The sequence below is a fragment of the Callithrix jacchus genome, chromosome 22 (assembly GCF_049354715.1).
Source record: "Callithrix jacchus isolate 240 chromosome 22, calJac240_pri, whole genome shotgun sequence".
Classification (NCBI taxonomy): Eukaryota; Metazoa; Chordata; class Mammalia; order Primates; family Cebidae; genus Callithrix; species Callithrix jacchus.
This window is the reverse complement of record NC_133523.1, coordinates 45,873,202-45,887,633: the sequence shown is the minus strand read 5'-3', so window position 1 is coordinate 45,887,633 and position 14,432 is coordinate 45,873,202. Positions and strand designations below refer to the sequence as shown.

General features: G+C 48.7%; 1 protein-coding gene across 15 annotated transcripts in view; it reads right to left on the bottom strand.

The window, feature by feature from the left end:
* The window catches only part of LOC144580885 (uncharacterized), a 74,561-nt gene that overhangs the window by 39,384 nt on the left and 20,745 nt on the right, over positions 1 to 14,432 (bottom strand). For 3 of the 15 annotated variants that reach the window (XM_078361185.1, XM_078361197.1, XM_078361191.1), the window contains exons 1-4: positions 14,219 to 14,280; positions 5,390 to 5,442; positions 5,220 to 5,307; positions 1,857 to 1,983 (exon numbers count right to left, since the gene is read on the bottom strand). In XM_078361185.1, coding sequence (XP_078217311.1) covers positions 1,857 to 1,983; positions 5,220 to 5,234 — 142 coding nt within the window. In that variant the 5' untranslated portion in view covers positions 5,235 to 5,307; positions 5,390 to 5,442; positions 14,219 to 14,280. Of the gene's footprint in view, positions 1 to 1,856; positions 1,984 to 3,014; positions 3,442 to 5,219; positions 5,308 to 5,389; positions 5,443 to 7,280; positions 14,301 to 14,432 lie in introns of those variants that run through there. The other 12 variants (XM_078361186.1, XM_078361196.1, XM_078361192.1 and 9 more) reach the window with 8 other exon arrangements.

Sequence of the window (14,432 nt, the reverse complement as noted above, 5' to 3'; positions counted from 1 at the left end):
AAGAGGCCACAGAAGCCAGATGACAGGGTGTTGCCAACAGGATAAAGACTCTGCCTTTGTCTCTGAGCTGCAGCACGGCCAGAACGCCCACAGATCAAACTACTGCACATCTGAAGGGCAGAGGGGCCGGGCGCAGTGTTTCACACCTACAATCCCAGCACTGTGGGAGGCCGAGGGGGGTGGATCACCTGAGGTCAGGAGTTCGAGACCAGCCTGGCCAACGCAGTGAAACCTTGTCTCTGCTAAAAATACAAAAATTACCCATGTGTGCTGGTGGTGCACACCTGAAGTCCCAGCTACCTGAAAGGCTTGGGCAGGAGAATCATGTTGAACCCAGGCGGCAGAGGTTGCAGTGAACTATGTGCCACGGCACTCCAGCCTAGGCAAAAGAGCAAGACGTCATCTCAAAAATAAATAAATAGCAAACGAAGGACAAGTGGGGACAAAGAAAGGTGTCCATTCAGAGATCTCAGAATTTAAGCTTTCCTTTTTCCACAGAACTCTCCCGCTTGCAGTTTCCTCACTCACTATTTACTTCTTTATGTATTTACTGTATTTATTTATTATTATTATACTTTAAGTTCTGGGGTACACGCGCAGAACAAGCAGGTTAGTTACAAAGGTATCCACGTGCCATGGTGCTTTGCTGCATCCATCACCCCGTTATCTGCATTAGGTATTTCTCCTAATGCTCTCCCTCCCCTAGTCCCCACCCCTGCCATCCCTCCCCTAGTGTGTGATGTTTCCCTCCCTGTGTCCATGTGTTCTCACTGTCCAACACTCAATTATGAAAGAGCACATGCAGTGTTTGATTTTCTGTTCTTGTGCCATTTTGCTGAAAATGATGGTCTCCAGCTTTATCCAGGTGGCTGCAAAGGACATAAGCTCATCGTTTTTTTTGGCCACACATCCCCACACACTATTTGAAGGTGCAGTTTCTACTCTGCCCATCGTAGCTCCCACTTGTGATTACAGCTGTAGTACATTCCCACACATCTAGATTTTTCTGCTATTTTTACTTGACTCTCCACAGTCCAGGGCTCTTTCCCTGGCTTCATCATGGAGACAACAGGTCAGAAAGAGGCTCCTGCTTGTAAAAACAAAGAAACGTGATGTGCTGAAGCTTTTCTAGTGTCCCAGCCCTACGTTTCAGTTGGAAAACAAACATTACAGATGGATCGAGGAAAATATTTCACACTGCTCCACTGACTGCCTCCTTCGGAATGCTTAGAGAGCCTTGTCATATGTGGAAATCACGCTTCTTTCTAGGAACTACTGAGTAAACAGCACAGGAGTAACAAACAGGGAACTGATATCTTTAAAGTCTGCCAGAAGGTTTTGCTTTTGTTTTCTTGAGACAGAGTCTTGCTTTGTAGCTTGTGCTGGAGTGCAGCGGCGTGATCTCATCTCACTGCAACCTTTGCCTCCCAGGTTCAAGCGATTCTGCTTCCTCAGCCTTTCTGGTGTCTAGAATTACTGGAGGGCACAACCATGCCTGGCTAATTTTTGCATTTTTGGTAGGAACAGGGTTTCTCCATGTTGGCTAGGCTGGTCTTGAACTCCTGACCTGAAGCGACCCACAAGCCTCAGCCTCCCACAGTGCTGGGATCATAGGCCTGAGTCACTGCACCTGGCCTGCCACCAGGTTTTTGCCTCCTTTACTTCTGGAAACCCCCGTGAGGTATCAGGAAGAATGCACAACATCTAAACAAAACAGACACTTAAAATCCAGAAGCTTTTCATTTCAAAATCAATACGGCTTCCATTTTGGGCAAGCCAGGATGTGGCTCCCAAAAGGCAACAAGGGAAAACATACGCAAGGGCACGTCCCCACTTCCGGGGGAAGCTGGACTCACCCAGGGAGACCAGGTTCCTGTAGTTCTCCAACATCACGTCCCTGTATAAAGTCTTCTGAGCAGGGTCCAGGCATCTCCACTCCTCCTGAGAGAATTCTATGGTCACATCCCTGAATGTCAGTAGACCCTGAAATGAAAACACATTTTAACCACATGGTTACGGGAGGAGTTCTGATCTTTACAGAGAATGACAAGAGAACAGAGGTGAAAGCACAGAGTTATTATTATTATTTTTTTTGAGACGAAGTTTCCCTCTTCTTTCCCAGGCTGGAGTGCAATGGCGTGATCTCAGCTCACCACAACCTCTACCTCCTGGGTTCAGACAATTCTCCTGCCTCAGCCTCCTCAGTAGCTGGGATTACAGGCACGCGCCACCATGCCCAGCTAATTTTTGTATTTTTAGTAGAGACGGGGTTTCACCATGTTGACCAGGATGGTCTCAATCTCTTGACCACGTGATCCACCCGCCTCAGCCTCCCAAAGTGCTGGGATTACAGGCTTGAGCCACCGTCCCCGGCAGAAAATACAGATTTAATTTTAGGCAATATTCTGACAAATGGAGAAAGGGATTTTTCACCACATTATGTCTTCCCAGTTGTGTTTAATATACTTTGTGAAAAGGTCACGATGCCTCTTGGTATGGATTTCTTGTTTGTGGATAATGCAAGAAATACACACAGCGGCTATTAAATGTTCTCAAAGGAAGAAAAACGAAAAATACAAATAAAAAAACGCAGCGTTCTCACTAAAGAAATGTTTGAAAATTTTACTGACACACCAAGTAACATTTTGTATCTACATGAGACAGAACATGAATGATGTTTTCAGAAATGACAATGTCCACAGTGAAAAATGGCAAACTAAAATTCAATTGGGCGTGACAGCCATGGCTGTAATCCCAGCACTTTGGAAGGCCATGGTGGGTGGATCAGCTGAGCTCAGGGGTATAAGACGAGTGTGTTGAACACGGTAAAACCCTGTCCCTACTAAAACTACAAAAATTAGCCAGTCACAGTGGCTCATGTCTGTAATCCTAGCACTTTGGGAGGCCAAAGTGGGCAGATCACGAGGTCAGAGGTTTGAGACCAGCCTGACCAACATGGTGAAACCCTGTCTCTACTAAAAATATAAAAATTAGTCGGGCATGGTGCCACATACCTGTAATCCCAGCTACTCAGGAGGCTGAGGCAGGAGAATCCCTTGAACCCAGGAGGTGAAGGTTGCAGTGAGTCAAGATTATGCCGTTATACTCCAGCCTTGGTGACAAAGAAAAAACTCAGTCTCAAAAAAAAAAAAAAAAAAGGTAAACAGCCAGGTGCAGTTGGTCATGCCTGTAATTCCAGCACTTTGGGAGGTCAAAGTCTGCAGATCTTCAGATCAGCAGTTTGAGACCAGCCTGGCCAAGAACGTAAAACCCCATATCTACTAAAAATACAAAAATTAGCCGGGCAGTGTGGCGGGCACCTACAATTCCAGCTACTTGAAAGCCTGAGGCAGAGACTTGCTTGAACCCAGGAGGTGGAGAATGCAGTCAGCCAAGATTCTGCCACAGCACTTTAGCCTGGGTGACAAGCGAGACTCCGGTCTGAAAAAAAAAAAACAACTAAATAAAAAAGAACTATTGGGTAAGGTGATGAAATGATCTGTACAACCAGCCCTGATGACACGAGCCTACCTATGTGACAAACCTTCACACGTAGCCTACAGTTAAAACATAAATCTATAAGGAAATTTTTTTATCATTGCAAAATTTTTTCTAAAAGTCTCATAAAGATGCAGAAATACACGATTATAAGACTTCCCCTGACACCTGACACAGAACTGACAGTAGTGGGTCCCGGTGAGGCTGGAAGGAGGGTGGAGGACGTGACAGGGGAAGAAGGAGCTTTATGGCCAAGGGGCTCAGCTGCAGCTCTGCCTGGAGCTTTACACAAAACAAATACGTACATCACATGGTGTTTAAATACAAAAACGTTTATTCAATAATAATTGGTGGGGCTGGGCACAGTGGCCACACCTGTAATCCCAGCACTCTGGGAGGCTAAGTCAAGTGCATCACCTGAGGTCAGGAGTTTGAGTCCAGCGTGACCAATGTGGTGAAAGCCCATCTCTACTAAAAACACGGAAGAATTAGCTGGGTGTGGTGGCAGGGGCCTATAATGGCAGCTATTTGGGAGACTGAAGCGGGAGAATCACATGAACCAGGGAGGCAGAGGTTGCAGTGAGCCGAGGTCAGACCACTGCACTCCCGCCTGAATGACAGAGCAACGCTTTCTCTAAAATAATAATAACAATAACAGGTAGAATGAGAATATGGCTCCATCCTTTAGGATAAAAATGAAGTCCTGCTTCCATATTTAGGAACATTAGAACCATTTTTACTGAAAAGGCTTGTTTCAAAGCCTTTCCACAACAACACCACAGTGTCCATGAGCTTAATGCACTAAGAATGGTTTAATGAGGCCGGGCGCAGTGGCTGATGCCTATATTCCCAGCACTTTGGGAGGCAGGTGGATCACGAGGTTAAGAGGTCGAGACCATCCTGGATAAGGTGAAACACCGTCTCTACTAAAAATACAAAAAATTAGCTGGGCAGGGTGGTGTGCGGCTGTAATCCCAGCTACTCAGGAGGCTGAGGCAGGAGAATTGCCTGAACCCAGGAGGCGGAGGTTGCGGTGAGCTGAGATCGTGCCATTGCACTCCAGCCTGGGTAACAAGAGGGAAACTCCTTCTCAAAAAAAAAAAAAAAGAAAGAATGTTTTATGAATCTCCTGCTACGATTTAGGTTAGTTTCACATACTTAAACTAATGGAATAAAACACCTTGTATCATTCATGTCTGTGTATTAATGCTCCATTCTAATCAGTGAGATGGTTGGCATCAGAAACACAGAAACTCACACAATTACCTCAACATGTAGCAGAAAATAAGGCAGAAAAGACTTCCCCTTATTGGACTCCGTTTCTGGAATTTACCACGTACTTTGTGCACATTAATACATGACTTTTACTGGCAGCTGCTCTACTCCTGGTCTACAGAGAGCTGATGGTGCATCAGATGTGGCCCCTGGACGATCCCTGCTGCCCAGGAGCCCTGACACCATGGGGCCCACACCCCGTCTCCATCCACGTCTGGGGTGAGCCCTTCCCAGGACCATGCCCAGTGTAGCCTCTTCCCACGCTCCTGTCACTGGGTCACCAGAGATGGAATCTAGTTGACATGAGAGGGACTGAGGGAAGGCATGGGTGAGTGCCAGCAAACCTGGCAGGCAGGATGCTTCAGACTCAGAGAAGATTCCCAACTCCAAGGCCCAGCATTTCTGAAAGGAAGGAGACGAACAATCCACCGAGAAGATCATCTCACCTGAGGAAGAGCCATCCCTGACTCCTCTGCTTTCCTCTTCCTCTTGCGGGGCTCTTCCTCACGTTTCAAGAGTCATTAGAAGTCAATCCTGAATGTTAAAAATATGTGGTTTACTGCTTAGAATTAACCCCCTCCCTGGAACACAATGACACATACAAAGGAGACCTCACCCTGAGGAAATACGGTTCCCTCTGCTGCCCACTGCACCAGGGATGATAAACTCCTAGAAGAAAACAAAGTGATTTTTTCATCCCTCTCTTCAGAACCCGCTTCCCTCCTGGAGAAGCCCCCAGACACACTGTATCAGTGGGGAGCTGGGATGGAATGAGCTCCCCTGCAGGGCACAGACCTAGCCCTTACCAAAGCCCACAAAGACACTGAGTGTGGTGGCTCAGAACTTTAATCCCAGGACTCTGGAAGGCCAAGAGAGGTGGATGCCTTGAGCGAGGAGTTGGAGACCAGCCTGGGCAACATGGTGAAACGCCATCTCTATGAAAAATACAAACACTTAGCCAGGCATGCTGGTACACATCTCTGTGTCTGTGTTCCCAGCTAATTATGAGGCTGAGGTGGGAGGATCACTTAAGCCCAGGGGGTAAAGGTTGCAATGAGTTAACATTGCACCACTACAGTCCAGCCTGGGTGACAAGAATGAGACTCTTTTAAAAAGAAAAAAAAAAAAAAAAAAAAAAAGTCCAGGGTGGTGGCTCAGCCTGTAATACCAGAACTTTGGGTAGCTGGGGCAGGCAGATCACAAGGTCAGGAGAAGGAGAATACCTGGCCAAGAGATCAGGCTGGCCAATATGCTAAAACCCCATCTCTACTAAAAATACAAAACTTAGCCGTGCGTGGCGGTGGGTATCTCTAATCCCACCTACTCTGGAGCCTCAGGCAGGAGAATTCCTTAATCCCAGGAGGAGGAGGTTGCAGTGAGCCAAAATCCCACAGCTGCACGCCAGCAAGAAACAAAAAACAACCAAAAAAAAACCTTGCTGCTCAATGATGGACACAGAGCAAACCTTAAACATTATTCAAAGTCAGCAAGCTTTCCAACTTGGAAAAACCCGTTCTGCCCCCAATGAGGCGGTGACCCGAGACTGCACCATCAGCATTCACAAGCGCATCCACGGGGTGGGCTTCAAGCGTGGCCCTCGGGCGCTCAACAACATTCATAAATTTCCCATGAAGGAGATGGGAAGTCCAGGTGCGTGCACTGACTCCAGGCTCAACAAAGCTGTCCCGGCCAAAGGAATAAGGACTGTCCCACACCACGTCCACGTGCGGTTGTCCAGAAAATGTAATGAGGATGAAGAGTCACCAAATAAGCTCTATACTGTGTTTACCTGGGTACCTGTTACCACTTTCAGAAACCTACAGGCTGGCACTGCGGATGAGAACAAATCACTGATTGTCAAAAACACCAAATCAAGTAAAGGCTCGTAGTGGTGGCTCATGCCTGTAATCCCAGCACTTTGGGAGGCCAAGCAAGGCAGATCACCTGAGGTCGGGAGTTCCAGACAAGGCTGACCAACATAGAGAAACCCCATGTCTACTAAAAAGACAAAATTAGCTGGGCATGGTGGTGCATGCCTGTGATTCCAGCTATCTGGGAGGCTGAGGCAGAAGAATCACTTGAATCCCAGAGGTGGAGGTTGCAGTGAGCCGAGATTGCAGCATTGCACTCCAGGCTGGGCAACAAGAGTGCAACTTTCTCTTAAAAAAACAATAATAGGGCCGGGCACCGTGGCTCACGCCTGTAATCCCAGCACTTTGGAAGGCTAAGGCAGGTGGATCATGAGGTCAAGAGATCGAAACCATCCTGGTCAACATTGTGAAACCCCGTCTCTACTAAAAATACAAAAAAATTAGCTGGGCATGGTGGCCCATGCCTGTAGTCCCAGCTACTCGGGAGACTGAGGCAGGAGAATTGCCTGAACCCAGGAGGCGGAGATTGTGGTGAGCCCAGATCGCACGATTGCACTCCAGTCTGGGTAACAACAGCGAAACTCCGTCTCAAAAAAATAAATTAATAATAATAATAATAAAACAACGCAGGCCTACCCTGAGTGTGTGAAGGAGAATCTCTGGAGCATAAAAGATATCGTGTAAATTCCCCAGCATTCTCCTGTGAAGCCACAGTTGAGATCCACTTGGAGGAGGAGGCGGCGAGCCCAGCGCAGCCCCGATTAGGCTCTGCTCTCCCCCTGGGGCCTTGGATCACCAGTACCGAGGCGGTGGAAGGTGAAGAATAAAAAAGAAGCATGCAGAACAGCCAATATGGGCCAGAGGTGGGGTGAGGGTGTGGCTGCAGTGCTCATTGGGAGGTGGGTCACAGAAGTTCCCACTGGGAGGTGATATCAGAACAGACACCGGGGAGGGAGGCCTGCCTGTGGTGTTCGCGCCAAAGGCTCGAGACAGTTGACTTGCCTCAGTTTGGCTGCTGGACCTGTACTGCATTTCCTCACCTCGAGGGCTGTCGAGTGAGACAGGGCCGTGAGCTGATTCACTAAAAGCAACAACAGGATGCAAAGCAAAGGCCTGCAGTTTATGAGGACATTGTGCTGTCTGCTTCCATTTCCCCCTTCAGTCTCTGTGTAAGCAATAAACTTGCTGCAATTGAAATGTCTAAGAGGGGCAGAGACCTCTGCCCATATTTTCCCTGGAGCCAAGCCTTTGTTTTAGCTCCTGATGAAAAACAGGTTTAACCAGCCACCTTAAGGGTGCCATTTATCTTTGGAATGTAAAATCATTGAAATGTAAACTACTACCACTAGCCCCCTTAAACTGCTTCCTGAGCAGGATATCACAAGCCCCGGATATCTATTTTATGGAGTTTTTGTTTCCTTTCTGTTTTCCCCTTTGTTTCTTTCTGCTGAGATAAAGTAAATGTAAACAAGACAAAAGGTATAAAAGCTGTAACCCACAAAAATAAATTTGCTGCGTTTTGGCCATAATCTTCACGCAGCCCTCCAGACTCTACTTTTCTATATTCTTTCTTTTCCGCGCACTCTCTCTCTCAGGTTGAACAAGACATCTACGTTGGCGGTCTTGGGGACTCCCGCGGGTCGGTAGTCCCCCGGCAGACGTGCCGGACCCCGACACCTGCCTGCCCCTGCAGCTGTGGGGCCAGGGAGTTCCAGCAGAGACACAGGCCACCTGAGGGCCTTGAGGTAGGAGCAACCTAGGCCCCAGGAACAGGAAAGGGGCCTGTGTGGCTGGAGCAGAGGGAGCGAGGAGGACACAGGCAGGAGATGAGGTCAGAGAGGTCCTGGGAACCCAGATCAGGCAGGGACCGAGTCTTCAAACATTTTTCTCCCACAACAACAAAGAATCTTCCAACATATCTCCAGAATGAACCAGAGGGCCTTGAGGGAAACATGAACTTAAAAGCTCACAGCTGAAGATTTTAATGAATGACCTAAGAAAAGAAAACTGAAAAACAGACTATTTTTAAACTATGTTAAACTATGTTTTGATGATAAGGTATAAGGTCACTGACATCTTAACCAAGTACACACTGAAACAATCAAACTTAAGTATTAGGTACCAAAGGTTTCCAATAAATGATAAAGACCAGAAAGCATGCAGACCTTGATCTAAACCAGACACAACTACCTTCAAACAGAAATTACCTTTTTTTTGCAGATGGAGTCTGGCTCTGTAGCCTAGGCTGGAGTGTAGTGGCTCGATCTTGGCTCACTGCAACCTCTGCCTCCTGAATCCCGGTTCATGCAATTCTCCTGCCTCAGCCTCCTGAGTAACTGGGATTATAGGCACCCCCCACCATGCTGAGCTAATTTTGTATTTTTAGTAGACGCGGTTTCACCATGTTGGCAAGGGTGGTCTCGAACTCCTGACCTCCTGATCCACACGCCTTAGCCCCACAAAGTGTTGGGATTACAGGCATAAGCCACAGCATGGGTTAGAAACTATTTTTAATTTGTTTTTACGTTTTTTTTGAGATGGGGTTTCACCAATGTTGGTCAGACAGGTCTCAAAACTCCTGACGTCAAGTAACGACACCCATCCGGCCTCCCAAAGTGCTGGGATTACACTTGTGAGCCACCGAGCCCGGCCTAAATTGTTTTTTAAAATATCTAGGCCGGGTACGGTGGCTTAAGCCTGTAATCTTAGCAGTTTGGGAGGCGGAGGCAGGTGGATCACGAGGTCAAGAGATCAAGACCATCCTGGTCAACATGGTGAAACCCTGTCTCTACTAAAAATACAAAAAATTAGCTGGGCATGGTGGCCTGTGCCTGTAATCCCAGCTACTCAGGAGGCTGAGGCAGGAGAATTGCCTGAACCCAGGAGGCAGAGGTTGTGGTGAGCCGAGATCGCGCCATTGCACTCCAGCCTGGGTAACAAGAGCGAAACTCCATCTCAAAAAAAAAAAAAAAAAAAAATTTTTTTTAACTAAAATTTATCTCAGATTTAAACTGCAAAAAATAAAATAGTAAAGTAAAAGAAATGAAGAGATAACAGAAAAAAATATATTTATTGCACAATGAAAACAAAAGCACTTCTGATGTATCTTTTTTTTTTTTTCTTGTTTGAGATAAAGTCTGGCTCTGTCGCCCAGGCTGTAGCACATTGGCACAATCTCAGCTCTCTGCAGCCTTAGCCTCCCAGGTTCCAGCGATTCTTCTGCCTCAGCCTCCCAGGTAGCCGGGATTAAAGGCGCATGCTACCACCCACAGACAATTTTTGTATTTTTAGAAAAGACAGCGTTTCACCATGTTGGCCACACTGGTTTCAAACTCCTGACCTCAGGTGATCTGGCCACCTCAGCCTCACGAAATGCTAGGTTTACAGGCTTGAGCCACAGCAACCAGACTCTTTTTTATTTGTTTGGTTGGTTGGTTGGTTTTTTCACTGTTTCTTTTTATGAGAGGAAAATGTGCTCTGCCGCACAGGCTGCAGTGCAGTGGCAGGATATCGGCTCACGGCAACCTCTACCTTTCACATTCAAGTGATTCTTGTGCCTCGGCCTCCTGAGTACCTAGGACTACAAGTGCATGCCACCACGCCCTGTAGCCATGAGGATATCATCACCTCTGATGTCCCTTTTAAAAAGTATTATGAGCCAGGTGTAGTGGCTCACGGCTGTTATCCCAGCACTTTGGGAGGCCAAGGTGGGCAGATCACCTGAGGTCAGCAGTTTGAGACCAGCCTGACCAACATGGAGAAACCCCATCTCTATACTAAACATAGAAAATGAGCCTGGTGCAGTGGCCTATGCCTGTAATCCCAGCTACTTGGAAGGCTGAGGCAAGAGAATCGCTTGAACCCAGGAAGTGGAGGTTGCAGTGAGTGGAGATAGTGCCACCGCAGTCCACCCTGGGCAACAGGAGCAAATCTCCATCTCAAAAAAAAAAACTATATAGGCCAGGTGCGGTGGCTCATCCCTGTAATCCCAACTGCAATCCAAGTACTTTGAGAGGCCAAGACAGGAGGATGCTTTCAGCTCAAAATATTGAGACCAGCCTGGGAAACAGTGATACCCCATTTCAAAAAAAAAAAAATACACACACACACACACAAACTAGTCAGGCTTGGTGGCTCATGCCTGCGGTTTCACCTACTCGGGAAGCTGACTTAGGAGGATCACTTGAGCCTTCCAGGTTGGGGCTGCAGTTAGAAGCGACCACCCCACTGGACTCCAGCCTGAGCCACAGAACCACACCCTGACTCAAAATGTTAATTAATTAAATTATAAGTATTATATAATCACAGAAAGTAATTTTTGTTTTCTTTTGTTTTGTTTTTTGAGAGAAAGTTTCACTCTTGTTGCCCAGCCTGGAGTGCAATGGTGTGACCTCGGCTCACCAAAACCTCCCCTTCCCAGGTTCAACCGATTCTGCTGCCTCAGCCTCCCAGGAAGCTGTAAGTATAGGCATGTGCTACCATGCCCGGGAAATTGTGCATTTTTAGTAGAAACGGGTTTTCTCCATGTTGGTCAGGCTGCTTTTGAACTCTGGACCTCAGGTGACCCACCCACCTCGGCCTCCCAAAGTGCTGGGATTACAAGCATGAGACAGGTGTCTACCCAAAAAGTGATTTTTTTCTTCACACTTCACTGCCCCACTTCCTACCTCACCCTGGGAAAAGGGAAGAGAACGACTCACAACAGAGTAAGTCACTGTCCTCTAGCTAAATACACATTCCAACTGGAAGCTAACTGACCTGTGACGCCAAGATTTATAGAATGTACATGTCTTAGAGATAGGAATTTATACATTCTCAATCTCATCTGTATAACCTCTAAAGTTCTAAGTTATTAGATAGTATAACTTATGAAGTCAACATGTCACAACTAATTATTTCCAATGAATTCATCCACTCACCTGAACCCCAAATCCTCCACCCCCACCCCTTTTCTTCTGAGACAGGGTCTAAGTCTGTTGACCAGGCTGGAGTGCAGTGGCATGATCTCGGCTCACTGCAGCCTGGACCTCCTGGGCTCAAGTGATTCTCCTGCCTCGGCCTCCAGAGAAGCTGGGAATACAAATGTGCACCACCATGCCCAGTGTGTGTGTCAGAGATGGGGGTCTCACTGTGTTGCCCAGGCTGGTCTCCAACTCCTGCACTCAAAGTGATCCCCTTGCATCAGTCTCCTAAAGTGCGGGGATTGCAGGCAGGAGTCACTGCGCCCAGCCCCTCTTTCTTCATTACTCTGCTTCCCTCCCTAACTCTGTACATCTCTTTATTTTCCCCTTCTCTCTTTAGCTTTTTCTTTGCAACCTCTGCCTCCCAGGTTCAAGCAATTTTCCTGCCTCAGCCTCTGTAGTAGCTGGGATTACAGGCATGAGCCACCATAGCCAGCTAATTTTGTATTTTTAGTAGAGACAGGTTTCTCCATGTTGGTCAGGCTGGTCTTGAACTCTCAACCTCAGGTGATCCACCCGCCTCGGCCTCCCAAAGTGCTGGGATTACAGGTGTGATCCACCACGCCCGGCCTCTACCTCGTTTGCTTTTTTTCCCAGGGGTTCTGCTCCTCACTTTGCACCCCTCTCCTCCCCTGCTGTTGATCCCCTTCTCCCCTCTATTCCTTCTCTTCCACCTCTTCTCCATCCTCACAACTTACTTAACCTCTTGATGCTCCTTCTCTCCAATCTTTTAATCGGCCTTAATCTCTATTTCTGCCTCTTCTCCCCTCTCTGCGCCTCCTCTGCTCTCCCTGTTAAATTCTCTCTTCCCTGTTACACTCTTGTCCCCACTCTCCGGCTCCCCACATCCCCAGGTGTCCTCCCTGCTGCGGCTCCCTCTGTTCTCCTTGCCACCAGCATCACTCTGCTCTGTCTGCCCTGGCTCCAAGTCCCTCCTCTTCTCCCTCACTCATGAGCCTCCCTCTTTGCTGCCCCATCCCTGCCTTGCTGTCCTTCATCTCTCTGTACATCTCCCTTTTCTCTACATTTCTCCAGTTCTTTTCCCCTCCTGCTGTTTTGCTTTTTTTCACTTCTGCTGTCTGTTGGCAAATCCTTCACCCATCCTCTACTTTGCCATCTGTTATGGGTCTTCCTCATCCTTGTTTCTCGATCTCAGGTTTTCTGCTGCTCTGTCTCCTGATGTCTTTGGCCTACACAATCACAGGAGGGTTTGGAGTAAGACGCCTGCCTCTGGAGAAGTGCCTTTTTACAGGGGCTGGAGCTGGGCAGGCAAGAACATCCCATGTCACAGGACAGGCCCCAGGCATCTCCCCAAAGCGGGCTCAGGGTAAGAGGTGACTCCGGAGGGGAGACCGGGGAGCAGTAGGGCCCTCTGTCAAACCTCCATGTGCAAGCCCAGACCCAGAAGGTCTGAAATCCTGCCTACCTTGGCTGATCACCCCCAATTCCCCGCCTGGCTTCGCCATTATCCCTGATAGCCCAGCGGAGCTTCCCCCGTTAAGATGGCTCACCCTGGCCGGGCACGGTGGCTCACGCCTATAATCCCAGCACTTTGGGAGGCCGAGGCGGGTGGATCACGAGGTCAGGAGATCGAGACCATCCTGGTCAACATGGTGAAACCCCGTGTCTACTAAAAATACAAAAAAATTGCTGGGCATGGTGGCGCGTGCCTGTAATCCCAGCTACTCAGGAGGCTGAGGCAGGAGAATTGCCTGAACCCAGGAAGCGGAGGTTGCGGTGAGCCGAGATCGAGCCATTGCACTCCAGCCTGGGGAACAAGAGCAAAACTCCATCTCAAAAAAACAAAAAAAAGATGGCTCACCCTACCCTGCCATCTTAACTCTTATTGTGATAATGTGACTACTCCTCACCCCGCCCCGCCATCTTAACTACTCTTCCGCCTTACTCCACCGCCATTGTAACTGAACTTACAGTAATGTATATTCCTTGCCCCTTCCCCCACCACTGTAACTGATCTTACTCCGTAGGACGCCGTCCCCTCCCTAAAAGATTTGCCTCAACCTTTAAAACCAACTCCTATCCCAGTGCTCTTCATTAAGGCCCTTTTCGGCTTTATCCCAACTGCCCCCAGGTGAATAAACAGCCATGTTTCCCACACAAAGCCTGTTCTGGGGCTCTCTTCATTCAAAGCGCGCGTTTTAACACCCTCACGAGGAGGGAGGTGTGGGGACGGCGCCTCAGGAAACGGTGGGGTCTGCAGGATCCCAGGACCAGGCAGAGCACGCGGCCTCCCCGGGACCGGGGCCGAGGAAGGCGAGGCTGGGAGGCGCCCAGGACGGGAATCCAGTCCTCAGGGGAGGACTTCAAAAAGCGCGGGGCGGGAGGAGTCAGAAAAAGGTTCTGAGCAGAACTACGCCATAGGAAATGTATACAGTGCCGTATAACAGGAAAAACTGGGGACGGGACCAGCCTGAGAGCGACTTTAAACCCAAAAGGAAGCGACCCCGGGACTCTCGTGGAAACGTCCCAATTTCCTCCGGGTGAAGAAAGATGGGCGAGAATTTCCAGGTCTGTGGGGACCCGACGACCCACGTATAGAAGCGCCTGGGACCTGGGAAACGGAGACTCAATTCAAGACAGGGTGAAACTCACGAGCAAACGGTGGGACGTTCCCTCCACGGGATCCGCTTCCAAGTTTGCACGAACCTGAGTGCGCATGACGGAAGCCAGGCCTGGGCGGCTCGACGGGGGCCGGTAGGGCCTGTGTGAGGTAGGGGCGGGGCCTGGGCGGCCCCGAAGGGAGGTAGGCGAGTCCTCGGCGGCCCGAGGGGGGTGGGCGGGGCCTGTGTAATGTAGTGGCGGAACC